Source organism: Lycium ferocissimum, chromosome 7 (assembly GCF_029784015.1).
Source record: "Lycium ferocissimum isolate CSIRO_LF1 chromosome 7, AGI_CSIRO_Lferr_CH_V1, whole genome shotgun sequence".
Taxonomy (NCBI): Eukaryota; Viridiplantae; Streptophyta; class Magnoliopsida; order Solanales; family Solanaceae; genus Lycium; species Lycium ferocissimum.
In genome coordinates this window covers 28,632,031-28,659,668 of record NC_081348.1, presented here as the reverse complement: position 1 = coordinate 28,659,668, position 27,638 = coordinate 28,632,031, and the positions used below count along the sequence as shown (strand labels likewise).

Genomic DNA, 27,638 nt, shown 5'->3' with positions numbered 1-27,638 from the left:
AAAATGTTATTGTTGCAAATATCAATTTGGTGAAAAATGACATCTTAAAACTCAATTTGATACAGAGAACCCTTTCAGGGAGTATATTTTATGCTGCTTAATTTATGTTTGGTTTGTGTTTGAAAAAGTGTCACTGAAGAGATGAGTACTGATGCAATAGTTGATTCCATCATCTAGCGTTTTTATTTTCAGGTTATTTGGTAATTGAAGTTTCAAGTTCTGTTTAACAGGATGGCTTCATTTGAAGAAAATGATGTTAAGAGTGAGTGCAACCGCCCTTCTATTCTCATAATCGTAGGCTTTTCTTATTTGCTGTAATCCTGTAATGATGTTTTTGAAATGGTTCTTCCATATGGTCGAAGTACCATACTGAGTGTTCTGATTTGCATTAAGTGTATATTTTTGTTCCTATACATGTTAGAAGTTTTATGATCATCTAGGGAATATTTCTTTAATTGCTGTTATTTCTTGTTCTATCTTTTTAATCAAAGAATTGGTCGATCAATTTGCTTCCATTGAAGATTGTACAAACTTGTCTCTGTTTATAGTTTAGCCTTGATGCAGTATGTTTTGCCTTTCTTTATCTGCATCATTTGGTGTAGTTTATATTGAAAAATTCAACTGCTAGTTCCGGTAGCGGAGCCAAGAATTTTAATAAGGAGATTAAGAAAATGAAGAATTTCTCACATGGGAAGATTGTACAAACTTGTTTCTGTTTATAGTTTAGCCTTGATGCAGTATGTTTTTGCTTTTCCTTATCTGCATCATGGTGATGTAGTATATATTGAAAAATTCAACTGCTGGTCCCAGTGGCGGAGCCAAGAATTTTAATGAGGAGATTAAAAAAAATGAAGTTTTGCACACGGGATTCGAACCTTCAGCTGGAACAATTTCTGAAGCACTTTTTCCACTACAACGAAAGCTTCCCTTATGACAAGGGAATTCAAAAGATTATATATATACAAAAATAAGTGTTTTTGTTCTATTTGCACAGTGTAACTTCTTGATGAAGAGGATTCAATTGAATCCCCTTCATTGGTGTGGCTCCGCCGCTGGCAGGTTCTGTCATGTCTATTATGGCTCTACGATATCGAATCTCATTATCTAACACTCTACACTCTTTGAGCTTTGTAACTGCTGCTTTACAAATTCACCATGATGCTGGTTGGTGCAGGCTTGCTTGATGGATTTCTTCTTATTTCTTTCTTCATTTTGCATGAGATGTTAATACACTGTTGTTTTGCAGATCAAATATTATACGTACATTAACTTCCCTGAATTGTGATCTCTTTTTTTCCTATCTCTATCCCAATGAGCCGAAAGTAAAGGCTCTTAATTTCTGTTGAGTAACAGTCATAGTGGGAGCTTTTGGAGATCTAGAAGGTCGAGAACTTAGGAAGAGGGAAGAACAAGGAAGAAGATCTTACTTAAAAGACGACTCCAAGAGAAAGTCAAAATGGGGAATAGGATGCCTTAAAGGTGAGTTTGAACAATTTATAGAAGTTCCCCCAAAATTGGCAGTAATCAGTCCTGTCTAACAGCAATTTCACTCATCAGCAGTAAACAACATCCATTTCTTACATAGTGGATAAAGTTTTTATCTTAAAATCTGCAAGTAGTTTTACCAGTAATGAATCCTAAAGCATCTCCAGTACGTTTATTTGATATTGTACGTTTTATTTGATCTTACTTATGTAATTCATTTGATTTCAAACTTACACCAAAGTATATGGCTTTCTGGTCATTCAGTTTTGCTGCAGAACACTTAAGTGAATCGGTTGGCTCTTTTCTGGACATTTGAAAGTTGAACGGCATATGTTTTTCAGGACACCGGTGAAAAAAATTATGTTTGTTTGACATAGTAGTACCATATACATTGTTCTTCAACGATAGGAAATCAAAATCTTCATTCTCATCTACGATCTGAAATTGTATAATGGCTCCCGAGAGAGATAAGCTTGGATTTACTAATCAGTGTACTATGGTCAAGAATAATTAGTAAACTACACTGTTGAATACAATAAGTATAAAAATTCTTGAGCTCGCCTCGTAATCTTATCAAATTTTAATTTGCGGAATGTAGACCTTTTTAACTAATTATATAAGTTTCTTTCCTTGTATGTGCTGGGATTAATCTTATCTCCCCTAAGTAAAGCATAATTGTCAAAAGTGACATTGCTTAAAAAAATGGTATGCCTTGGGATCATCTGGTGCTCTAGTGTCATATTTTGTTATGGAAACTTATCAAGAAGTCATATTGTACTGTGTTGAAGTCTTGTATCTTTTCTTGAATATGATTTTACATAATCGTTAAACAATCTCCCTCACTGTTCTGAATCAACTGAAACTTACGGTGGTTTCATGGTTGGTTTAATATGCTGTGACAATGTTGCCTTATTTGCTGCCTCAAGTTCTTACTTTCTCTGATATGTGACAGAGATTGGGCTAGGATTGATTGGATTTGGTGTAATTTTTACTCTGGTCGGACTGTTTCTCTTCTATGACAGGAGTTTCGTTGCCATTGGGAATGTGAGTTTTTCTTTATCGCGATCTGATCACCATTTTGTAGTTCATCGTCTAGTACTTTGTCCTTCTGTCCTTTAGTATGTTTATTTGCATAATCTTCAACGATGCTTTCTTGTGTGATTAGATCCTCTTTCTGTCTGGAGTGACCTTAACCACTGGAGTGATGTCTACTCTGCAATTTTTTTTTTTCATGAAACGGCAAAATTTTAAGGTTCCACATTGCCTCTCTATGTCCCAATTCATCCTTTGACTTTGACTTTGCTCTTACCTTTTTCCCCTTGCCGATCCCCTTGTTCATATGCCAAACTTTAATTATTTGATAGGGTTCTGCCTCCTTTGCTGTTGGTTTCTTCCTCATTATGATTGGATGGCCTGTGCTAGGCATGATTGGAGAGATCTATGGTCTTTTTGTGTTGTTCAGGTAAACCTATTTCTTGCATCCTTGTGACTCACCAAGAATAAACCTTATTCGCTAATGAGGCGCACTATGTAATGCAGTGGCTTTTGGCCCGCATTTGCTGTTTTCCTAAGGAAGTTACCTATCATCGGTGGATTGTTTCGCCAATCATCTGTATCATCGGTATGTTTTATATGTATTTTCTGCAGTAGCATTAAAAGTTAGGTGCGATGCATCTTATTGTGGTTGTCAACTGGTTGCGCTGTAAGGAAATTTGTGCCTTTGTTGACTTCCTGAAATCCACTTCTGATAGTTCATAGATTAAGAGTATAGAGAAGTTACTGTCGACTGATTTTCTATTTGCAGCTTCCAATTGTCTTATTAACAGATGTTAGGCTTTAAGAATCTTTGCTCTGTGTGTTTACACTGTCTGAAGCAAAGCTTTGCATGTTCATTAACAGGCAAAGCATTTCGGAAATTGAAGCTAAGTACTCTTTCCTTATGTTTGTGCAGCTCTTTCAACGAAATTACAGGGTTAACATGGGCAAACGAATCCCCGTTTGAGGACTGTAGCTTAACAGTAAATGAATTCTGAAACCAGAAAGCTTTACAATGAGAAGCATCTGACCAATCAAAGTTCTAATGAACCTTGCTCATAGTCACAACTGACTTTGTTGAACAATGAAAATATTATGCAGGATATGTACAAACTTCTTTGCTGCTAAAGTTTGAAACTTTAGCTTGTGGATAAAACATTAGTTGTCAAATTGAGTATGTGATATTGTATGTGTAGTACTTGTATCAGTCAATGATGTTCGGAAGCAAACAAAAGGGAGCCATATAGGAGAGCACATACAATACGATCTGATAGACTGATACAGAGGCCAAGGCTCATGCATGAAACTGTTTTCACTATTTTCTCATTTCGTGATCAAGTTCAATTTGGTTTATATCTTCCCTTTATTTCTCTCTCTTAGCTTTGACGTGGAATGAGCTCTGTTGTCGAATTTGGTTCCAACAAACTTTACAGTTTTTTTGGTATTGTTGAAAGTCTTTCCCATAATAAGTCTTGAGTTCAATTCTCATTGTCTCCTTCCTTTTCCCCTTGCCTTATCATCCCACACAACAGAAAGAAGTTGAGTTTCGAGATTATTTAAATGAATCTGTGAAACATAGATATAAAAGGTCTTCTTTATTTTCTTTAAGAGTAGTAGTTTTGCGAAACCTTAGCCAAAAATAATCCGAATACACTTTTTACAATTTTGTGTTTCGGAGAAAATGCAATTTTTAATAAGTTGTTTTTTCTAGCTTTCTTTAGACAAAATTTTGAATATCACTTGGAGGTGGATTAGGTTTTGAATCAACAGGGAACTTGACAAAAATATAAATTGAGTTTTCATGTAACTTCTCATTAAAAAAGTAAGCACTCAATAAGATTTGATTGAAAGGGAAATAAAAGTGTAAAAAGACGAGTATAAAGTACACAAATGAACATGAGAATAACAAATTCTTATTAGTAACTTCATATTCAACATATATTATTACGTTAATAACAATATAAGAACAATTTGAAGAGTGAAACTATTTAAAATCGTAAAATAATTTTATTAAGTGATCTGGAATACCCATTTCGAAAATTTACAAGCCTGTCATTACCTTTGAGAAATACAAGGATATTCGTAGATACACAAGTCCCTTTTTATTTACTTTTTACTAGTAGCCTAATTCAACACTTCTTTCAGTCGCAACAAAGCTAAACAGAAGAGGTATACCAACAATTAAAAACGAGAACAACAACAAAAATGGCGTCGGCGTTGAGATCTGCTATACTCCGACACATCCGTGTTCCTGCAGCCCAATCCCTATCTTCAAATGGATCTAGGCTAACAGCTATCAGATTGATGTCGTCACACGATGACCATATCACCAAAGATGAAGTCATCAACAGAGTCCTTGATGTCATCAAATGCTACCCTAAAATCGACCCTTCCAAGGTCATTTCTCTTATAGAAGTCATTTATTTTTATTTGCTTGATATATGCATTTGACGAATTGAATTAGATCTGAGAAATCTGACTACAAGTTCAATCAATGGTCTATTTGCTTCGTAGTCGTAGATAGATATTATGCGAGTTGATTTGGGTAATTAGGGTTTCGTTTAGCTATAAGCTTCTTTTTTAGCTTCGAGGATCCGTGAAAATAGCTACTCCCTCCGTTCCCAAATGTTATTTTAGTTACTATTTGGACTGTCAAATGATATTTTCTTTCACCATGATTTTTGAAATTTTTTGAGCTGTTAACTATTGTATTTTTATGTAGTTTCTGAATATGTAAATTAAAGATTCTATGTCCGAATTCACATTGAACAATAGTTAGTTTGACTCTCGTAATCTGAAACATGGCAATCTTTTTGGGACGGAGGGAATATATGTTTATCAAAATGAATGATATGGGTATCTATTTTCAAGGCATGAACAAAGTTAAAAGAAATTTGGTATATGTTACATGTTATCAAATGGTATGGTTACCTATTTGATGCCAAAAAGAGATTATATAGGTATTGGTTTATGTCAATAACAACATTGATCTGAAGCTAATTGGGTCTCCTATATGAATCCACACTGTCATAATTATCAACTTATATAGCTACTACTAACCCAGTACAAAAATAAAAGGAGAACATAGAAAGAAAATATTGGTATCCATGGCAATTTTAGTGTAACATTGTCATTCAAAATGCTTAATTGTGTGATCTTTGTCTGGGCAGCTTGATAATGGAATTAGAAGCTGCTTCCATTTTTCTTATTTTTCCTGTAGGGTTGATGGCAAATGTTTATTCGTAGCTCTAGGCAACTTTAAGACTGGAAAAAAAGTAACTGAGAAATTTCTCTAGTCACCTGCTGAATGCTATGTTTTGAACTTAATTTTGGAATTATTTACTCTTGATGAATTTCAATCAAACTTAGGGTAGTTTGATTCTGTAGAAGAGAAGTCATCTATCTATTAGACTGTCTTTGCACTGAAGTGTTAGGTTATGAGACCCTTAGCTGCCCATTCATTTTCAAGATAAGTCAATTAATTGGTTTAATGAATGAAATTAAGGGGGAATGTAGGTTTATAATTTAAAAAAAAAGGTAGAATTAAGAATAGAGGATGCACATGAATCTCATAGTATCACCAACCAGGAAAGCCAACACACCAAAGTTTTTTTTTTTTTTTTTTTTTTTTTTAGTATATTTAAGATTATATTTGGGAACAAATTGTAGAGAATAGGAAATATTTTAGGGCCCAATGGACTATAATTTTGGTCATTGAAGGTTGTTCCATTAGGAAATATATATCTGAAACAGGAATATGATGCTTTTAGAGCTTCATTGTGAGATGTATTGGGATAAATGTCTGTCGAGGACTCCAAAATTAGGTGCAGGGATATTCCAGCAGGCACTTATATGTGCTTCCTCAATCCCATGATATCGAATTTTATTCTACTGCTTTCCTTGTGGGCTTGTCAAGTTTGTTACTTGCTGGAAAATGCTGTTGCTGGCCGTTATTTCGCCCTCGCTAGATGGACAGCGTCAAGTTGGTTCAGTAGAATTACACCCTGGGTTTGGCAGCTATTGTTGTAGTCTTGTTGAATGTTTCTCGGTGCTAATAGAAACAACGTCTTTGGTCAGTCTTTACCTGATAATAGAAGCTTATAATAAAGAAGTAGAATACTAGTCTGATATTGGAAAAATTTTGAGGAGGAAGTGGCAGTGAGTATATTGTTTGTAGTGGTGTTGAGCGTAGGTGTGGGAACAGAGAAGGGGCAAGCTTTGGAGTCCATATGATGAAGATAGAGATAAAAAGGAAGGAAGGGAATCATGGGAGTGCAAGGATGAGGTTGGCCGATTGGTAGGGTTGGGGTGAGAGTGGAGAAGTGGGCAGAGGTGCAGCTTCATTACAAGTGACTTCTCTCTCTCTCTCTCTCTCTCTCTAGAAGGGTCTTCTTCTCGGAAGACAAAATTAGACAAAAAATAGAAGAAAGCCAAACTATTACCATGTAGTTTCTTCAAATTCTAAGCTAAAACGAATGGATATAAGATGATTTCCTGTTACCGAAAGAGCATCAACTTTATAGTACCAAAAAAAAAAAAAAAAAAAAAAAAAGAACATCAACTTTGTAATATTAATATCCTGATCACTGTTATAAGTTACTTGTTCTGCGTAAGAATCCAGCCAGTGTTGGGCATAGTGTCTTACCCTAGAGGTGCTAGATCCTAAATATTAGTATGACACTTATCTATATTTTTTGGATTTCATAGGTATGGAAACTTTAACGTGAAGTAGTCATGAAACAGCTGTTTATGATTTGATGGAGTATAACCTGTAGAAAAGAGAGAACAAATAGCAATCTGCAAAGGGAAGACATCCTTTCTGGAGGTTGTCTTCAACTGAAAGTGATCTTGCTTCTGCGACACAAATTTGACATGTGTAAACTACTGTATGAATTGCCTTGGACTTCTTTGTTTGAGAGAACCAAATGGTTTGCTGTATTTTGCTCTAGATGACTTGCTTATTAGGGACAAAATATGCACCTAACTAAATTTAACATAAATATAGCCTTTTAGGTTATAATCATTCTTTCTCTTTTCTGTTCTTGCCTGCATAAATGGAGTTAACCAAGTATATGCCAACAGGTGTTTCACTTAGGTGTTTGTGGTTCCTCTTGCACTGACCTTTCAGTGTGACGATGGACTATGCACAATAGTTAAGTTTACATGCAAGCTTTCGGAGCAGATAAAGAGAGTAGGATAATGCAGCTTCTTCTTCTCGTTAAAAAGGAAAAGTGACATGCCAGTAGACAACTGAGTCAATCAGATATAGGTTGAAAATTTGATTATAGTGAAATCCACCCACCTCTCTCACAAAAACAACACTTTATCTCTTTTTCTATCGCCAGTTGGTGTTGTCACAGAAATGGTGTCAAAAGAGGTAACGTTGTTGATATATTCTGTTGGTGGCATTTGTTGACTTAATTGATTTGGTTCAAATGCAATTATCTCTTTCCGTCTTTCCTTTGTTAGGACAGTACATAAGCTGGTGGTAAAATAAAAGGCTTGAAAAAGTAAGTGGATAGTCTTTCATTATGCCAGCAGTCATTATGTGTGCTTTATGGTTAATGGTTATATTTTATACAGGTGACCCCTGAAGTGCACTTTGAGAAGGATTTGGGCTTGGACAGCTTAGATACAGTAGAGATTGTAATGGCTCTGGAGGAAGAGTTCAAGCTGGAGATTCCAGACAAGGAAGCTGTCAGAATAGAGTCCTGCGAACAGGCAATTGAGTATATTTATAATCACCCAATGTCGAGTTAAACTCAATGCACCTTTGTTGGTTTGAATTTGTCCATCATAATCAAAGGTACACTTGGCCCTTGTCATTTGACTAGTTCAAGGTTGTAGGATTCTGATCCTCTTTGAGAGGCAATAATCAGACCCTTTTAAAGACAAGTCGCGCGAGCTTTTCCCATTGAGGATTATATCATCCTTTTGTTGCCTTTCTCGAGAAAACGATTAAGTATTTATTTTGTTGATGTCTTTCCCGTTATAATATTCACATGCCACAAAATTTCAAGATTGCTTCAGTTGTTGCACTGATTTGAAGAATCTATCTAGCCAGGTTAACTGTAAAGGTGATGCTGGATGTTGGAACTATGAAATTTCTCCGGCTTATTATGAGTGTAAGTTATCATTTGCAATAATACTTCGAGAATTGGAGTGGATTAGACCTCCGTCACTATCTCTTTTTGGTTAGAGATGGTTGTGTTTTCTTTCAAAGATTATCTCCCGAAGGTGATTAAAATGGATTATCTACTCTGTCACAAATTGATTAATCTCCGCTCTTGCTTCACTATAATTATTTGGGACTTAGTTGGAAAAATAAGCATCAAAGGCACAACTCGCAGATATATTGTCTGTTTCAGCTTAGTCTGAAAGTAGTTTTATGCCTTTTTTCCAGTGGCGAATGAAGTAGGACGATAGGTTGATGAATTGTGATAGCCATTATATTCGTACATTGCATATTAAACTGTTCTTTTGACAGTTTGCCTCTGTAGACTGATAAATCCGTCGAGAGCTAAGGTCTACACAAGTTTATAGTCGATCATGGAGAAAATATAACTATTGGAATAGCAATTAAGGGTGTGTTCGGTTTGAAAGAAAATGTGTTCTTGAATAAGTAAATTTTTACTTATTTTCTCATGTTCGTTTAGGTAGCGGAAAATAAGTGAATTTCTTATTTATTTTCTCATGTTCGTTTGGTTGGTAGAAAATATTTTCAGAAAAATACCCACTCAAGCCCCACAACTTCACCCCAACCCTAGCCCCCATGCCCAACCCCACCCCCACCCTCACTCCTCACCCCCACCCCCACCCCCACGCCGACTCCTCACCTCCACAACCACCCACACCCACCCTCAATTTTTTTTTTTGGAGGGGGTGATGGGGTGGGGGTGGGGGTGGGGCAAAAAACCAAAAAAAAAAAAATTCAAAACTTTTTTTTCAAAAAAAAATTAATTTTTTGGGGGAGGGGGTGGGGATGAGGTAGGGGTGGGGTGGTTCAAAAAACCAAAAAAAAAAAAATCGAAACATTTTTTTCAAAACAAAATTAATTTTTTTTGGGTGGGGGGTGGGGTGGGGGCAGGGTGGGTGAGTTGGGTTGGCGGCAGGGGTGCGTGGCGTGGGGTGGGGCGGGGAGTGGGGTAGGGTAGTGCAAAAAACAAAAAACAAAAAAAATTCAAAACTTTTTTTTTCAAAACAAAATTAAATTTTTCTTGCGAGGGGGTTGGGGGTAGGGGTGGGGTGGTGCAAAAAACCAAAAAAAAAAAAAATCAAATTTTTTTTCATAACAAAATTATTATTATTATTTTGCCCAGGGAGTGGGGCAGGGGTAGGTGGGGGGGATAGGCGTGGGGGAAGGGGTAGGTGGGTGGGATAGGCATGGGGGTGGAGTGGTTGGAGTAGTTGGGGGCTGGGTTGGGTGGTTGGTGGAATGCACTTATAGACTTGTTTTACTTTATTATTAGAGAGTCATTTTCTTCGTTTTTGAGGGAAGCTTGTTTTCCTAAAGAAAATGTTTTTAAATTTTGGAAACCAAAGCATGGGAAAATTGAAAAATGTTTTCCTCCATACCGAACATACCCTAAGTACCACAAAATTTTTTCTGCCTTATTGTTAACTAGTGTATGTGACCGCGCTTTGTGCGATTTTAAAACTAACTAACTGAATTTATTAAATACTCTTCTATAAATGTAGCCAAGATCAAGGATTAATTTTATAAATTGATTAATCACAATCATAGATTGTTTATTTTCATGGACAACTTGATCAATTTATTGACCGTATCAGCTTTGTCAAAAGATCCTTGCTACACTGATTAAATAGGTTTCATTATAGTAAAGGTATTTTAAGGTAAATGAAAATAGCACGCCAAAATAAATCATATCCTAAATTTTGAATCAAATCGATCCTTTGGGTACCAGATTTTCATGAAGCACGGAGGTATGAAGACAATTCATCTTGTTTAACGGAATAAACTGATAACGGTAGGACTATTTTCTTACTTCTGAATTCTGATTCTTTGTTTCGTCAGCTTATGTTGGATTGTCCTATATATGTAGTTTTAGTTTGATCATATGCACTCATGATGCTTAACCAATTATGTTTTAATCACTTTATGACTATAGAACTTTCATGATGTTATAAAAAGTTTGATAATATTTAATTAGAGGCAAAACTTAAGAAAATAAAGTTTCTGATATATAAGTCAAATAAAATCTGAACAAAATATCAAGACTTTATGTATATTAGATAAATTTTATTCTCCAGTGAAATGTATAAGTAATCATGTCATGACAAAATAGAAACGAAAAAATATCTAATAACTTATAAATATGTGTCAATGTTTTTTCAATTAGATAAAAAAATTTGTTAAAATTGAGATAAATTAAAGTAGAATTGAAAAAGAAGAGTAAACCCCTGAAGAGTAAGGTAAGGCCTAAAGCCTATCATTGATCGAATAGCGAACTTAGCTTCAAAGCTTGAAGTGAAGGCTTTACCTTTCTTTTAATCAAATCAATGCCAGGGAATAAATCGGAAACTCCATTCAGTTAGCAAGGCATAAGCTCTCCCCTTGCTTTGTTCATCTTCTCTTGATACGCTTATCTTGCCGGTTTAGGTTTCCAAGAAGTAGACACGGGTAGGGAAATTCCTAGCTACATTCATTATAGTGATATCAAGTTATCAGCCATCGCGTCTCAGGGTATGATTTCTACCGCTATCTAATCTCTTATAAGTAGAAAGAAAGAAAAAAAATGTCATATTGTTATATCTCAATGATCAACATAATGAAAAGTGCAAAATTTCAGTTTGTAATTGATTAAACCACATATACAAAATTTAATATCAATCAAAATTATCGTATATTTACCACAGATTAAAACAACCTCGGAAAAAAAAAAACTTGTCACCGTAAAAAAAAAAAAAAAAAAAAAAGCTACCCATTTTACATACTTGATACAATCCAACATAATAGATACTCCTACTATTTAGTCAAGCCAACACAAGAAGAACCAGATAAATTTACCATACGAAGCTCATATGGATTTTATTGTACATAGCATTGGAGGTTTAATAATACAAAGAAATTTGGCCATTACAGACACTTCAAGCAATATGATTGTCAAAGAGAGGCATTACCTAATGATATCCAAAAGGAGATGGTCTGAAAGCCTAAGGAACGTTGGGGGTTTTAGATTGTCCTTGTTTTCTAGGATACTTTTTCATTTTATACATGAATTCGAAGGAAAGACAGAGTCTGTATTTACTTTTTCATTTAATGGAGATTATGAGTGTTTAGTACGTTATAGAGAATGAACAGTCTTGAAATGAAACGTGTTGAAAACTAATCCTTTCATCAGAGTAACTGTTCTCCCCATGATTGAATAATTAGTTAGGCACTTCTAGACTTTCTAATTGAACAAAAAAATGAGGAAAAATGTCAAAAAAGAAGAAGAATAAAGATAAATATGATCCTTGGCCAAAGAGAGGTGTCACATCAACTTATCTATGCCTAGCTTTATATTATATATAGATTTCTGGACTAATGTTCACAAATAAATATTATTCGGAAGGTTACTAATGAGCATTCAGCTCAATGGTAAGTGTAAGTTCGACTCCAGTCTCCCACTATTTCCTTTCTCCATTCTGTTAGCAAGTAAAAAAGAAAAACTGAAGGTCACAAGATGGACCATATTGCATAAGAACAGGTCCAGAGGAGATTTTTTGAATTTTTTCTCATCCGTCCTACCCCATCTCAATAGATGATTGTCATCTTGCATAAGGATGGGTTGCAGCAACAGGCTTCAAGTTATTAAATTTTGACGTAGGATGCTCTAGTCGTGCTTATAAGTTAAAACAATATTCCAACACGAAATCGATAAAAAGGAAAAACCAACTGAGAAGAAAATATTCGGGAAAGAATAATTAAAGGGCACATACAAGGTACGAAAAAGCTTTGTGCCAAATAGAAATTTATGCCTATTTTGACTCTATCAGTACGATTCTTCTTCTGTGATTAAAAAATAGATTGTTGTACATACTTGTCCTTATACTTGTCCCGCAGAGTTATGCAGTAGTATATAATTACATGGTTTTTTCTGTTATTTAATATGTAAGAGTTCTTTAAATGTTCTCATCTTTGTCTCCATAAATTTCTAGTTTGACTAATCAACTGACCGGCTGCTTGTTTTCTATTTTAAAGTAGATTAATAAATGTGATATGATCTTGAATCTTGATAAATTATCAAGCCATTCATCCTCGTGATTAAATAGATATTTTATTCTATTAACTAACCAAAAGTAGGACAACTATTACAAAATATGGTTCTTTTTTTTCAGCTGGATTTTGCATCAGCAAATAAAATTAATTAGGTATTCGAATATCTTCGAGTATTACTTCACATGACACGAGAAACTGAGATGTTTGAACTGATAAAACTTTAGTTATATGCCGGTGTATTTGTATATTTACTTACCATTTATATTTTCTTTTATTTAACATAAGAATCATGTCATACGTCTAAGATGCTATCTGTTCAATTCGTTCTTTACAGAAAAAAATAGATACTTTTTTTGCTACATCAAACATTTATTAATATCAGTTATTGAAACTATACCCACGTGAAATTGTTTCTATGGAAGTAGAAATTAAAGACTGCAAAGTAGTAGTCTATAAGAAAAGGATAAATGAGCTGTTGTTTCGATTTTTTTTCTTTTTATATGTCAAACTCTTACCTCTATCACGAAGAGGGCGGGGAATGCAAAAAGAAGTCATTATATATTTTTTTGTTTGTGAGAAGTTCTACTTATTTAAGATTAAGAAGTGCAGTGAACTAGTTGAGACTTTTTAATATTAAAGATTTTGAATTTAAACGTTAATTTTTTTTATTTTTTATTTTTTGATGAGGCACGTTTTATCCGCCTTAGTGGACTTACTAGCTATGAATTCAATTAAACAGGGATAACACTTCAAATACGAGATGACTGTATAGAAGAAGAAGAATGAAGAAAAGAAAAATTACTGTACTGTGCCATGACACCTTTTTTTTTTTGGAAAAATACATCAAATCCACCCCAAACTATACCTGAAAAGTCGAGTTCACACTCCAACTATTCGGGTGACCTATTACACACCTGAACATCTAAAAAGTGAATTTAATACCACCTTGATAAACATATAACCAGTTTCATGAAGCGAGGTGTGATACACTCGCTGCCACATCAGCGCCACGTCAACGCCACGTTGGATATCTTTTAAATTTTAATTTTATGTTATTTTCCTTTTATTTATTCATTTGATTTTCTATTGTTAATTATATTTACACTAATTAATTCTAATTAACCATAAAATCCTCCCATAATTACATCTTCTCAATCATTAAACCATCTCATCACCCCATTTCACTAGAACCACCATATCTGCCACCACTCCCACCACCAATTTCACCACAACCCTATCCGCCACCACCAAATTTTCCACCACCATATCCGCCACTACCACCACCATATCCATCACCATCGTCAAACCTACCATCAAACCCACCACCACAAAATAAAAAAATTAACCACAAATTTCACCACCCATAACCAAATCAACATTCAAGATCCGTCAACCAAATCCATCACCGAATTTACAAATCATTATTGATGATTTTTAACAATGTAATATTAAGAACAGGTTAAAGTGAGAGAAAAAAAAAATTTGAAGATTGATCGGAAAAAATTTCCGGCCAAGATCTGTTACACTATTTCCATATGATGACAATGAAGAGTCTTGTCCTACAAACCTTATAGGAAGAATAATCCAAATCAGAATTCAAGAATCTTTTTAGGAACCAAAAAAAAAAAAAAAAAAAAACAAATTTTAAAAATAGAAGTGCAATTGAAAGAAAAAAGTCTTTGCTCTCAAATCAAAATCAAATTACAGCGTAATTGGTAGTGAACGGTGACGAAAAGGAATTGGTGGTGAACGGTGAAGAAGAGGAATTGGTAGTGGTATATTGATTTTGGTGGTGGTGTGTTTAGTGGTGGCTATTGAAATCAGTGGAGGTGGTGGCTATTGAAATCTGGTGTTGGTGGTGGTTTGGGAGTGATAGCAATGTTGGTGGTGGTGATATATATGGTGAAGCAGGTGAAGGGGGGAGGGGCGGCGTGGTGGTGGTCAAATTTAGAAGAAGAAGGGTTTGGGGGTGGGGGTGGGGGTGGCGTGAGGGTGGAGGAGAAAAGAGGAGGGTGGGGGGGGGGGGGCGCTGCTTATGTTAAATGAAGAAGAAGAAGAAGAAGGGGAGCGGGTAGGGGTGGGGTGTGTGGTTGAGAGTTTACAGTGAAGAAGAAAGGCAGGGTTGGGGTGGGGGGGGGGGGTTTATAAAAACATATTTTTTTAATTAAAAAAAGAAAATAATAAAAAAATTAATTAAAATGTTCCTCTTTTTTAATTATTTTTATAATTTGTGCCGTATCAGCTCAAGGGTGGTAATAAATTCAGTTTTTAAATGTTTAGGTGTGTAATAGGTTATCTGTATCGTTGGAGTGTGAACTTTTCAGATATAGTTTGGCCCAAACTGTTTGGGGGTAAATTTGATGTATTTTGCCCTTTTTTTTCCTTCCATCTTTTGCTTAATTATTGGATGACGCGGGGATTCAGGATTGTCATTTCAAATAAAAGCAGAAGCACTCGAAAAAGAACATTGAAACAGCATAAAAAACACTAAAATATATGATTTGTCATTTCCTGTTTTTAAAAGGGACCAATTGATAATCAGGAATTCACTTTTGAGTTACTCAACCTCAATAGCAACATTTACTCTTTCACTTTTCAACCACTCATCAGTGATGGAGCTAGAATTTTGATTCAATATATAATTAAATATACACGCAAAGAAATTTAAAAAAAAAAATCAACTTTTAATATATATGTATAAAAAGTTGACCGTATATATAAGTTATAATTTTTCGAAGGAAATTCGAGTGAACCTCCTTGCGGCAACCTAGCTTCGCCCCTACCACCCATAATACAGCGGAGATTCTCTTATCCGCATTTATGCTCAAATTCTTGAATATTATATAGACCTGTAATTACTTTTTAAGTAATTTATCGTGTAAATATTATAAAATAATTGAAGAGAAACAATGGACTTGGTGACTAAGACCTCTTTTGAGACCTCGACCGCAGTTTACGGGGTACCATCAAGGGTTATGGTAGAATGAATATGATTTTTTGCAACCAAAATTCTCCAATTAGAGTCCAGAGCATGAAGAAAATTCTAATGAGTGTTTCTCCTTTAATAAGCATTACGCTGCATGAATTTGGATTAGTCATGATCCTAACACAAATATCAAACACCGGATGGAAAATATAAAATAAATAAATTACTGAAGTACGTAATTTGATATAATGTTCCAAGGTATTCCTTTAATTATTAAGAGTTAAGGGATTTATCATTCAAAAGGAAGTAGACTATTTAAGAATTTTCTATTTTATTTATTGGAATTAAATTTGAATAAAGAATTAATAGAAGATGGAAGCACTGAAATCTTGTTTCGTCTTCACGGGAAACTTGAGTAAGGAGTATGAAAAAAAAGGTCAATAAGTTAAGAAGTAGGAAGTACGAAGTTTCCACTACTTCATATTCTTGATGATTAGGCCACCTAACAAAGGATTCAGTTTGCCTCAAATCCAACTCAACAAGATGAAGTGTTGTAATTCCAAGAGATTGAGATTATTACATTGACGCCTTAATTAAGTTATTCCAAATTTCCCTTTAATTAATAGTAACCACTGAGAAGAGCAATATTCTTAGAATAAAACTACTTCAAGATAAGTTAAAGCAAAAGGAAAAGAAAGACAGAATATATTAACCTTTCTTTTTCTTTTTTGGGGCTAAGAAAGATAATGTTTATATTATGGAGTATTAAGTAGCATCATTACAAAAAGCCAAAAAAGACTTATTCAGAACTACAGATAAATATTAATTATTAGTACCTTATATCATCAAATAAATATCTCATAACATCCAATATATATAGGGATACTATCTTTTTTTAAGTACAAAAGTTCAAGCAAAGATTCAAAAAAAGTGGAAGTTACAAAATGAACTACGTAATAATTAACATACAAGAATATTACCATCAAGGATGTGGTGCAGCGGATGGAGCTACTCCTCCCTTAACCAGCGGTCACGGGTTCGAGCCCTGGGTATGAAAAAATCATTGGCAGGGAGCGCTTACCCCCAGTGGAAATCCGAATATAGTCGGGCTCCAATGCAGTGCGAACACGGGGAAACCAACCAAAATACAATAAAAATACAGGAATATTAACAATCAAAATTAAGAAGCAATATCTTCAATATCAACCAATTTACCCATTATTCTTAAGAAGATTCATAAGAGAAAGGGCCATTGCTGACAATTGGAAAGTAATTTCATTTCTCTTTGTTAATGGTGACACAACACCATTTTTCTCCTTAAAGCCATCCTCACATGTCGTAGCAGCATCCATAACTGAACTTATTTGTATGTTCGCATCATAATATTTCTTCGTGTTATAACTCTTCATAGCAAGCTTGATAGTCGTGATCGCGTCTGAATAAAGTTCAAAACAATCCTTCAAACAACTCCTTGCATAAGGATCCAAATTCTTGTCTTTCAGTAATATCTTAACGCTACACCTCGTATCAGTAACGTTGTATCGAATAAGTCTAATCGATATCATCCCGAGTCCACGAAGACTAGCACATTGACTGGCCGGAGCAGCTTGTAGAGAAGTAGTGCAAAAACCATACTTAATATTTGGATCATCTTTTGAAGATGTTTTGCAAGTGTTTTGGATTAATGTTTGGCCTGTTGAGATATGGAATGTTAGGGAAAATAAGGAGAGGAATAGGGCAAGAGGAAGGAAGGAAAAGGAAAGAGGCTTCATTTTTTTGGTTGTTTGGGATGACGTGTCTTTTCTTGTTGAGGGGGTATATATTTATAGTCTTGAAGGGGAAGAAAAAGTAGAGTAACTGAGTTTAAGGGTGGTAAAAAGCTCAATTCGTTCAATTTTGGTCTGGTTAATAACTTGTTTATTGATTACCTCAACCTATTCTGATCCATTCAATTCAATCCATCTAAAGGTTGGATCGCTTTGGGCTAAGTAGATCTATGAAAAAACTTATCAGAATATTTTTATGCCATATTTTTAAGAACTTTTTTTTTTTTTTTTGCTAATATGTTATACATAACCATAATAAAAGAAGTGTTATTAATTAAATAAATTATAAGAGAACAAACAAAAATTAGAATTTCGTAAGAATTAGGCGGGTTAGGCTATGAATCATTATTTAGCTCATTTTGGCCCAATCTATCTCAGTGCAAATAACCTTTGAACGGGTTAATGACCCGCATATTTATTAACTCAACCCATATTGACCACTCTAATCCAGTTCAATCCGTACATTTGCCACCACTAACTAGTTACAAGTCTTTTGGTTTATAGAATAATGGAGAAGGGTGTGATTTATTTATGGAATGGATGAACCGGCTCATCAGGACTCTGTTCTTAATTGATGTTTCATGACTTTGTCATTAGACATTGTGTTTTTGTTTGTTGCAATCTTATCTTGTTTTCTAACCCATGACAGAAACAATTGATCTTAATTCCTAACTATGGTGGCTTTTTGATACCATGTGTAAGATAATTAGATCACAGCCATTGCAGAAATTAAGACACGAATATAAACATCATCTTGAGATACAATTTAGGAAGTGTACCGTTCATCTCTATTAATCCAGCAGCAGCAGCAATCGGCTGTTAAGCCTAAGACCAACTTTTACGATCCACTAGCTATCTCAATCGGTGGGACGTCAACCGCTATACCACATATTCAATTCAAGAACAGAATATGCTAGGATTTTCTAATAGCTAGGGAAAGGGGGGTTGACCTCTACTTATAGAGAGTGCCTACCCATCACAGGCCAATAGTTATTGGGCGTAGCTTATCCACACACATAACAATTTAATATTAGGCTTTTTATTAATCCACCACTTGGACCACGTCACTATCCTTTCAAGCTATAACCAATTAACACAAGTCCAAATTCCACAGTAGTTAAAAGTCTTTTGGTTTATAGAATAATGGAGAAGGGTGTGATTTATTTATGGAATAGATCAACCGGCTCATCATGACTCTGTTCTTAATTGATGTTTCATGACTTGTTTGCTGCAATCTTGAGCTGGTGAGTAGTCATTTTCTCTTGATTAATTCATATTGTCCTGTCTTTTTTAGAAACTCTGGATGCTAAAGGCTAAATCTTATTCTTAATCAATTGTTTGTCACATTCTTTTCATAAACTTGGTGGCAATGTTAATTCCATACGTCGTCCTATATTTAGTACTACTAATAACTTGGCGTTGTGGTCTAGCCCTGGTCTGCATTGATTACTAAGGCTGATTTCTCGTCCTTGCTCTCGAACTCTGCTTATTAGGACACTTAAAGAATTTCCTTTTAGATTTTCTTCTCTTCTTTTTAACTTATTGGTAAAATGTTGAGTTTGGGTCAAACATAGATAGGGAATTAAAAAGTGGTAACTATAAATACACTCTCTGTTTCAATTTATATGAACTTATTACTATTTGGAGAGACTACGAGATGATTTTTTGACCACGTTTTTCTTACATTTTTTGTAAATTATTTAAATTATAAATTATCATGATTTATAGTACTTTTTACGTAGTTACTAAATATATAAATTTTATGTTTACAAACGTAAAAAATCTATGTCAAATTTACGGTCAAAGTTATAAAGTTTGACCCTCGTACTCCGAAAAGGTTTACATAAATTAAAACTGAGGAAGTATAAGATTAAGGAAATTCTTGTATGAAAAATCATTTTCAATGGTGGAAATATACTTGTGTTATATTTGATATCCTTTACTATTCATTTATTCCTTCCACATGCATCCCAATATCTGTATGCTTGTCTTGAAACCTTACGTTTATAATCTGAAAAAAAGCATGGATGTTAAAAATTCGATTCTCTCAATTAAGGAACAGTGATTGATTAAATTGGAACCTTACATGGAATATAATTTGCCTGTAGAAAAGTTTGTTGAGAAACTCTAAAGGGAGTGGACATGGCAAGAAGATATGTTAGAAAAACTAATACACATCATCATGACTTGCTAGTTGCATGTAATTAATTTTGTGCCCATTCTTTTGAAGTTGTGAAGCTAATAATAACTGTTAATTAAGATGGATGGGTGAGATTTTGTTTGTCGTCAATAGCGTAAAAAAGATTTTGTACAATTATTATCTCAGTTTGACTAACATATATATGAATTTAAGAGTACTAGGATTGTAGGGGTTTAAAGCTTTACTCCTATTCCAAATTAATTTTTATTCTACATTATTTTCAAGCTAGCAGTGCCTGCCTATTATTGATGATTATAAAAGACCATATGGAGCATAAGAAAAGATGAACTTAGCTAAAGAGTCGGGATATAAAGAATTAGAGGTGGAAAAGATTACATATTTGTCGTCACGCTTATTTATGAGGACGATATACAATGTTATTCATAGAACTATTGTCTAGGATGGCAAATATTTATAGAAAACTACCAAGGCTATAATTAAGCATATTTGGAGGGTGACAAAGAGAAAAGAAAATGGACAAAAATTAAAGATTTTCTTTACCTTTTAGAAAAAGATCTAAAAGGATATATGGGAGTCCTAAGTCAAAAAGCATCTAATACCGAATCCCATCCCATCAACTGCATAATACATATCTTTACTTTTTTAAAATCATACATGTGCTTTTACTGAGCGTTGCATTCTATCCTGATTTAAGGAATCAGTGAGTAATCTTTTTCTTTTTCCTGCTTAGATTAATCTATTTGCTTATTAGTAGAAATAACTACTCCCTCCATTCACTTTTACTTGTAACTAACATGTTTTCTTTTTTGAGAGTCAAATTATATAAACTTCGACCAACATTTTAAAATGTATATTTACATTATATTAATATGAGAAGAAATGCAACTTATAGTATGTTTTGTATAGTTTTTTACTATCTAAATTTTAATTTTAAATATTAAATTAACTGAATTTAATTTAACTTTGAAGATTAGTCAAATTAACTCTCGAAAAGCGAAACATGACCAGTAAAAATGAACGGAGATTGGGAAGAGAGTAATAGACAGTATGCTTTATTGGCAGAAACTAAAAATTCTTGGAATTCGAGAAAAGTGCATTTATCTTTAGTTTTCAAGGATTCATAAGAGCAATGAGATAGGCATTTAACATGTCTCTTAATTTATTTGTATGCAAAAGTGAAACTTAGATAGTTTTCGTGACCTTGTATTGGAAATAAAGAATTTATTCGATAAAAAGCTAATTAGAATTGTTTATTAAATTCCTAGTTGGGTGCAAATTCTATTCATCAAGTTATCAAATACTCAAAGTAACTTTGTTTCATGTTTGGAATTGTCCAGAATTTAATTATATATGTACATCAATTGACGAACTAATTGGGTCCCTATTTTTTCCAATTGCTTGTACGCATCATATATCTACATGCCAAGTTTGGGGCCTAATTAAGGAAACTTTTCATTTTCACACATGAAATTCAAGCATATGTCTCTAACGGTTAGCTTTAATTTCTACCACATAAAAAGAAAATGAGAGAGACAACAGGCTGAATTCAAAATTAACCATTGTAAGTCAAGAAAACTGATATTTGTTGTTGCTTTAAGCATAATGTATACGTGCACTTGCCAAAGTTTAATTTAACTAGCTAGGGAATCAAGGATTGCCGAAGATATCATCCATTGGGATCATACTTTTATGAGTCAAAATACGGGTTTGACAGTTGGACGTATCTGAAGATGACGCGTGGTGGTTCAAGTCTACTCAAATCTAGCTCAGCAAGAATGACACTGGGCACATCACACCAAATCACATCCGGATAACGGTTCCTATTCATTCAAGATCTGGAACTCCAATGCAAGCTAGTTTAGCTCCGAAATGACGAGACAGGGAATACGTCAGTGACCGGTCAAGATAAGCTTCTTCAGTAACCATTCCCGAAGAATAAGGAATTCACTCTAGGAGTTTCTCAACCACGTACCTAACTACTCTAACGTGCAGATAATGATCATTATGAGGGGCTGAAACAAGCATGACATTACTTAGGGGTTAGACTATAAATATTACTTGTGACCCATCTAATTTTCATCACAAACACTGTATTATGCTTATAATTGTATCACAAGCATTCGAGCTCTTTCTTCGCTAGAAGACAGCTCCGCCGGAGATTGCTCAATAGAATCTACTTAATCTCTTTTACTTATTGCTTTATTATCAGAAAAAAAAAAATCCTTTTCTTAATCCCTTTTAAAAAATTAAAATTAAAATTTTATTTCTACACGTTTCAAATATAAACACATTCTGACCCCTTACTTGTAGATTGAGCAAAATGATATCTAGTGATCAAAATGGCTGATGAAGATATACATATATATATATTGCTATATATATAATATATCTTTAGATGAACTCTATTGTTTCGTTGATTGGGTGTTGGATTATAGTTAGATCATGCTAATTATGAGGGAATTTTGGATAAGATTCTATAAATTTTAGTCACACTTCAAATCGTTTTACTTGATATTAACCTTTTTGGATCTATATATAAGTTCATCTCTTTATTTTGATTCACAACGCATTACGTTTTAATCAGCCGTATCACAAAATTTTGAATTATTGCCTAGATTAACACAAAGTGTGACTTCTAACCATAGGCATTTTTTGACCTAAGGGCAATACTTTTTAGAAATGACCTAAACAAGTGTAATTTTTCCCTCTAGGCAACGGTTTTCATGAAGCAAAGGTTATGATTTAAAACACGAGGCCTCGTTAATTCATCAAATGCCACACTTGTAATCTCCTATGCTAACGCTTTTCGTGTCCTATAACTAGTACTGCACTTCTAAAGTGTTGCCTTTGTTATCTTATGTAGCATTTTTCAAGCATAGCTCCTAACCAACACTTGAAAAGCGTAACTGGGATTACTATACATGTCGTACTTTACTTAATAAGCTACATCTTTGTTAGTTATATGGCCACACTTTTCAAGCATGGAAAAATTTGTGTCTAGTATATATTTCTTGCCTTTATACGAGTTACAATTTTGTGATTATAATATAACTTTGTTTGTATATACATTGTAACTATGTTTATTCAAATATAACAAAATTATTTCAAATACATATACTTTCCATAAATTTAGAAAAAGAAATATATTTTAGTTTGATACATCGTCGTCAACTAATAAAACAAAATACTTCAATGTGCCTGCAAGCTAATAAACTTTACAAAATCAATTATAATCATAAAGAATCATGAATCATAAGTAAACCTGTCAACCGATTTTAACCGGCCGGTTTTCGATCAAAAACCCGGAACCGGCCGCCTATGACCGGTTAACCGGGTGAAAATGTGGAAATCATACCTGGCCGGTTAAAAACGTAAAAAATGTATTGTTTTTTTTTTGTTTTTTCTTAAGTATATGTATATTATAGTATTTCTTAGTATATTGTAGGTATATTTATACATGTTATATAAGTTTATATGTATATTATAGTATTTCTTAGTATATATATATATATATTATATATATATATATATATATATATATAACTAAAGTTTATATATTTACTAACTAACAACATATATATATATATATATATTAAGTTATATGTATATTATATAAATATACTTATATATATACACTATGTTTAAGTTATTTCTAAGTTTATAAATTTCTATTTTATAACTCAAGTATGTGTATATTATAAGTAGCTAAGCATATAAGTTAAGTTTTTTCTAAGTTTTTTTTCTAAGTTTATAACTTTCTATTTATAACTTAAGTATATTTATACTAGATATACCTAAAATATACTAAGAATATACTTATACTATAAATATACATAAGTTATAAAATAGAAATTTATAACTTAGAAAAAAAAATTAGATAAACTTATATATATATGCTTATATACTTATATATATATATATTATAACTTAAGTTATTTTTCCAAGTATATAACTTTTTATTTTTTAATTTAAGTAGATGTATATTATAAGTATATTCTTAGTATATTTTAGGTATATTCCTAACTTAATATAAGTAAGAATATGAACTCAAGTAAATAGAAGAAAGCTCAATGAGCCATATATTTTATTCATTAATGGTTAACATTTATTTGCAAGTTGTAGTTTTTTTTAACTTGCAAATAATACATGAGTTGCAAAAAAGTAGTACAAGAATAAAATCAAAAAGTTTGAATCATTTCGCTAATCTCCGCAATATTAAATTCGGTCATTGAGATATCTTCAAAGTCTTCCATTTGGTCTGCTCCACTTGCTATCAAATCTTTAATCTCTTCCTATTCGCCTTCCACCTCTACTAAGTTTTGGTTGCGTCGCTCTGATCTAATCTAATCACGAATGCAAACTAGTACTTGCAAGCTAAATCCGGATAATGAGTGTCTATGGTCTCCAATTTGTTGTCTTCCTTGGCTAAATGCACTTTCCGAAGCCACGGTTGATATTTGAGCCGTAAGGATGTCTCGAGCCATTCTTGAAAGAATCGGATGACTCTCCTTGTATTTCTTCCACCATGCTAGCTAAGACGTCCAAATCATCTAGTTGGGAGATATCCACATTTGGCTGAATCAAATAAAGGTGAAATTCATCAAAGTTTGCATTATAAGAAGGAGTTGGATGTGAATGTAAAACTTTTAAATTCGACAAACCCTTTTTGCTACTTTGAGAAGTACTAGGGTGTGGAGCAACGGGTGTAGCGCTTTCTTCCAAAGTAGAATAATGAGTAAAAGCTTTTCTAAATTCGGCATCAACCGCGAGCTCGGCGTCAATTAAAGATGGTTTAACTCCCTCGGAAATTTCTAAAAATTTATAAATTTATCTAACCAATCCTATAGTATAAGACATTTTAAAACAAGGATTTAAAGAGAACCCAATATAAATAAAGTTGGGACGGGAAAAAAATACTTCTTAAATTTTGTTATCATAGAAAAAATAACTACTTGATAGGCTAAAATTTGGTACCGGATTTATCTTTATACTCATATAAAACTCTATTTATTTCCGTTCCATAAGTAGGAATAAAATTCCGTTGTAACATAATGTAAGGGATAGAATTGTCTAGAAAAAAGCAATTTTTTTTTCTTATTAGATTACAAAGTGTTTTTATATAAATGTTAAAAAAATTCATAATAGTTGACCTTGAATCCGCTAAAAATTTCATAGTTGACCTTGATGACCGACCTTTCCCTTCATCATATAAAAAGGCTATAATTCTTTTTTGCATCACCCAATTATCATCAACTCAATGACATGTAATAGCAAAAAAATCTAACTTGTTAAGACTAAGACCAATATTAATACCTAAATTAGGTGTTTCCTTCACAAATGTTTCCTCCATAGACCCATCCCTACCACTACTACCGCAATCACTCTCTTCGACATTATTAAATAGCAATAATTTAAATCACAAGAAAATAAATTGCAACAAATTAAATTGCTAGAATTAAATTGCGTAAATTAAATAGCGAAAATAAAGATAGGAGTTGGAAAGAAGGTACCAAATTGCCGGACTAATTTCCACCAAAATGAAAGTAGCGGCTAGAATTGCAAATCCACCAAAGCTTTGGAGCTACTTCGGATTGTTGCAAAATCACCAACTCCAACAACAATTTTTTTTTATAATTGCAAAATATAAAATTGAAACTAGAATAAAACTTTATAGTATTTAATTAAGAGAAATTTAAAGTGGCTAATTGTCGCAAAGTAGGTATAATTGAGAGAAATTGAGAGAAAGAGAAGAGTGAATTGTTGTGGATGAGTGGGGGATGGGTTAAAGTGTATTAAAAAAAAGTTTGGGGGGTTGGGGAACAAAGGGAGGCCCAAATGGCCATTTTTAGCCATTGCCAACGGCCATTTTTGCAAAATGGCCCGTTGGCCAATGGTCTAGTAGGCAACCTCCATTTTATTTAAAAAATAAATAAAAATTTACCTGTTAACCGGTTAATCGGGCACATTATTTGAAAACCTTAAAATTGAACCCGAGAGACATGCCGAGTAAAACGGTCCACCGGTTTATGGAACCTTAAACCAGGTTCTCTTACAGATTTGATCGGCCTAACCGGCTTGATAGGTTTAATCATAAGCATTAATATTAGGAATTTTTACTTGTCATAGCTACTCCTAAGACTTAATTATGGATAGTAACTACCTTTTTTAATATTTAAGTTTAGTAGCTATATTATTCAAAATTTACATTTCATAGCTACCCCACTTTTTTTAATTAAATGTGCTGCCCCATAATCCCTAAGTTTTTGCCGTTTTAGCTTCATGCCCACCAAGTGTATTTTCAGTGTATACAGTCGTTTTCACACCTATTTTCAGTGTATTTTCAGTGTATACAGCCGTTTTTTACTCAACAACGATTTTGTATTTCGTTGTATTTCGAAAATGTATTAAAAAATGCAAAAATGACCGAAATACAATAAAGCGATTCTAATTGTAATGTTGCAACTTGTAGCTATAAATTGTTCAGAACCTATTAAAAGGTAGCTATTTGTGTAAGTTTTACTTAATATTATTTTCCAAAAAATTTCATCTTTGACTTCTAGATCAAATCGACTTTTGACCATTTCTTTTTGTTATTTTTGGTCCAAAAAATGTATTCCATTAGTTAAGTAGTCATATTGTGGGTGGCAAATGGATAGTAGCTTGTCTATCGGGAATATAAACGGGGGTGGTGAGACTTACTTTGGGTCATCAAAAAAGGGGATGACTGGGTTAATGCTAGGCGCTCAACTACTTGATTTTGCTCCTTGTATATGTGAAATTGCATCCCGGTTATCGAATTTGTTGAGCAAGAACCTGCAATCAATTACATAATTTTTTGTAAGTCAAAAGTATTTATTTGAGGGACGCCTAATGATCTCACTGGCGTCAAAGTTGATGTGTAAATTATTGAATTCCCCCATGGCCATGATAGGCAATTTGGAAACCATATATTGTTGGTCGATTCCCTGCAAATTCGGACACCTAATTTTCAATTACATTACGAAAACTTTACAAGCATGGCCTAAATTCATAGCCAAAAGCTATCAGTAAAGGTCACTTTGTGAAAGCCTTCCCGTAAATGCTTTAGTAAGCGTTCGGACATGCAATTTCATGTCATGATTTCAAGTCATGAGATGAAATCAGCGTTTAAATCAGCGTTTGGACATGTGATTTCATCTCATGAGATGAAATCCCAAATTATCCAAAAACGTATGATTTGGGATTTCAAATCATGATTTTAGAATTTGTAAATGTAAACTTGACCGTATGTTTATATTTTGTAAAAAAATCCATAAGTTGGTAGATATTTTTAACAATTACTCTCTATCGACCATTTACCAACCTCATTAACTATCAACCATTATTTATGTTAAATGTAAGTGAGAAAGATTATATTAAAAAACAGTTACATTATTATTCATGTTAACTTTTCCTTTTTATTGAACTAAAGTTTGATCAATTGATGTTGTATATTTTAGAAAGGTCTTCTAGTAGCGTATTAATTTTGTTATGAACTATGAGTTACTTTCATTTGGTAAGATAATATAAATTGAGAAAGTTTTGATAGTTTCGCAACTTGTGGGGTTTTTATGTCTAAAAAAATACTGTTTAAAAAATCCAAATCGTACGTATAAAGCACGTTTTTCTCATTATTTAAATAAATGTCCAACGAACCCTTAGACAACACTTTTAAAGCATTCCCCAATTAGCGCCCTTAGCCCAAATTTAAAATTAGTAGGAATTGGAGTGATATTAAATAGCATCTTGGGTCGCCAATAATGAATCCGGTGTATATTACCTTGTCTCAAAAAAATAATGAGTCCGAATATTTTGTTTTCAATATTAATAGTAGTTATTATAAGAATGAAATACATTTAAAAATATGAAAAATTAGAAAATACATTAAATATTATATAAAATCTCAAACCAAGATATATGCGCATGAAATTGTAGTTAATTAATGTAGATAAAAAAATGTGTACC

General features: G+C 33.4%; 3 protein-coding genes across 3 annotated transcripts; 2 read left to right on the top strand and 1 right to left on the bottom strand.

Annotated features, from left to right (window-relative positions):
• Window positions 1-189: 189 nt before the first annotated feature.
• Window positions 190-3,934, top strand: LOC132062684 (vesicle transport protein GOT1-like). Its single transcript, XM_059455215.1, has 7 exons — window positions 190-262; window positions 1,354-1,479; window positions 2,438-2,529; window positions 2,651-2,737; window positions 2,850-2,947; window positions 3,025-3,106; window positions 3,437-3,934. The coding sequence occupies exons 1-7, from the start codon at window positions 232-234 to the stop codon at window positions 3,485-3,487; spliced, it is 567 nt and encodes a 188-aa protein (XP_059311198.1). The 5' UTR covers window positions 190-231; the 3' UTR covers window positions 3,488-3,934.
• A 706-nt stretch (window positions 3,935-4,640) lies between these two features.
• Window positions 4,641-8,704, top strand: LOC132064185 (acyl carrier protein 1, mitochondrial). Its single transcript, XM_059457087.1, has 2 exons — window positions 4,641-4,917; window positions 8,104-8,704. The coding sequence occupies exons 1-2, from the start codon at window positions 4,726-4,728 to the stop codon at window positions 8,278-8,280; spliced, it is 369 nt and encodes a 122-aa protein (XP_059313070.1). The 5' UTR covers window positions 4,641-4,725; the 3' UTR covers window positions 8,281-8,704.
• A 7,786-nt stretch (window positions 8,705-16,490) lies between these two features.
• On the bottom strand, window positions 16,491-17,480 carry LOC132064184 (putative invertase inhibitor). Its single transcript, XM_059457086.1, has one exon. It carries the CDS (start codon window positions 17,438-17,440, stop codon window positions 16,880-16,882), a length of 561 nt encoding a protein of 186 aa, XP_059313069.1. The 5' UTR covers window positions 17,441-17,480; the 3' UTR covers window positions 16,491-16,879.
• Between the last annotated feature and the right edge of the window lie 10,158 nt (window positions 17,481-27,638).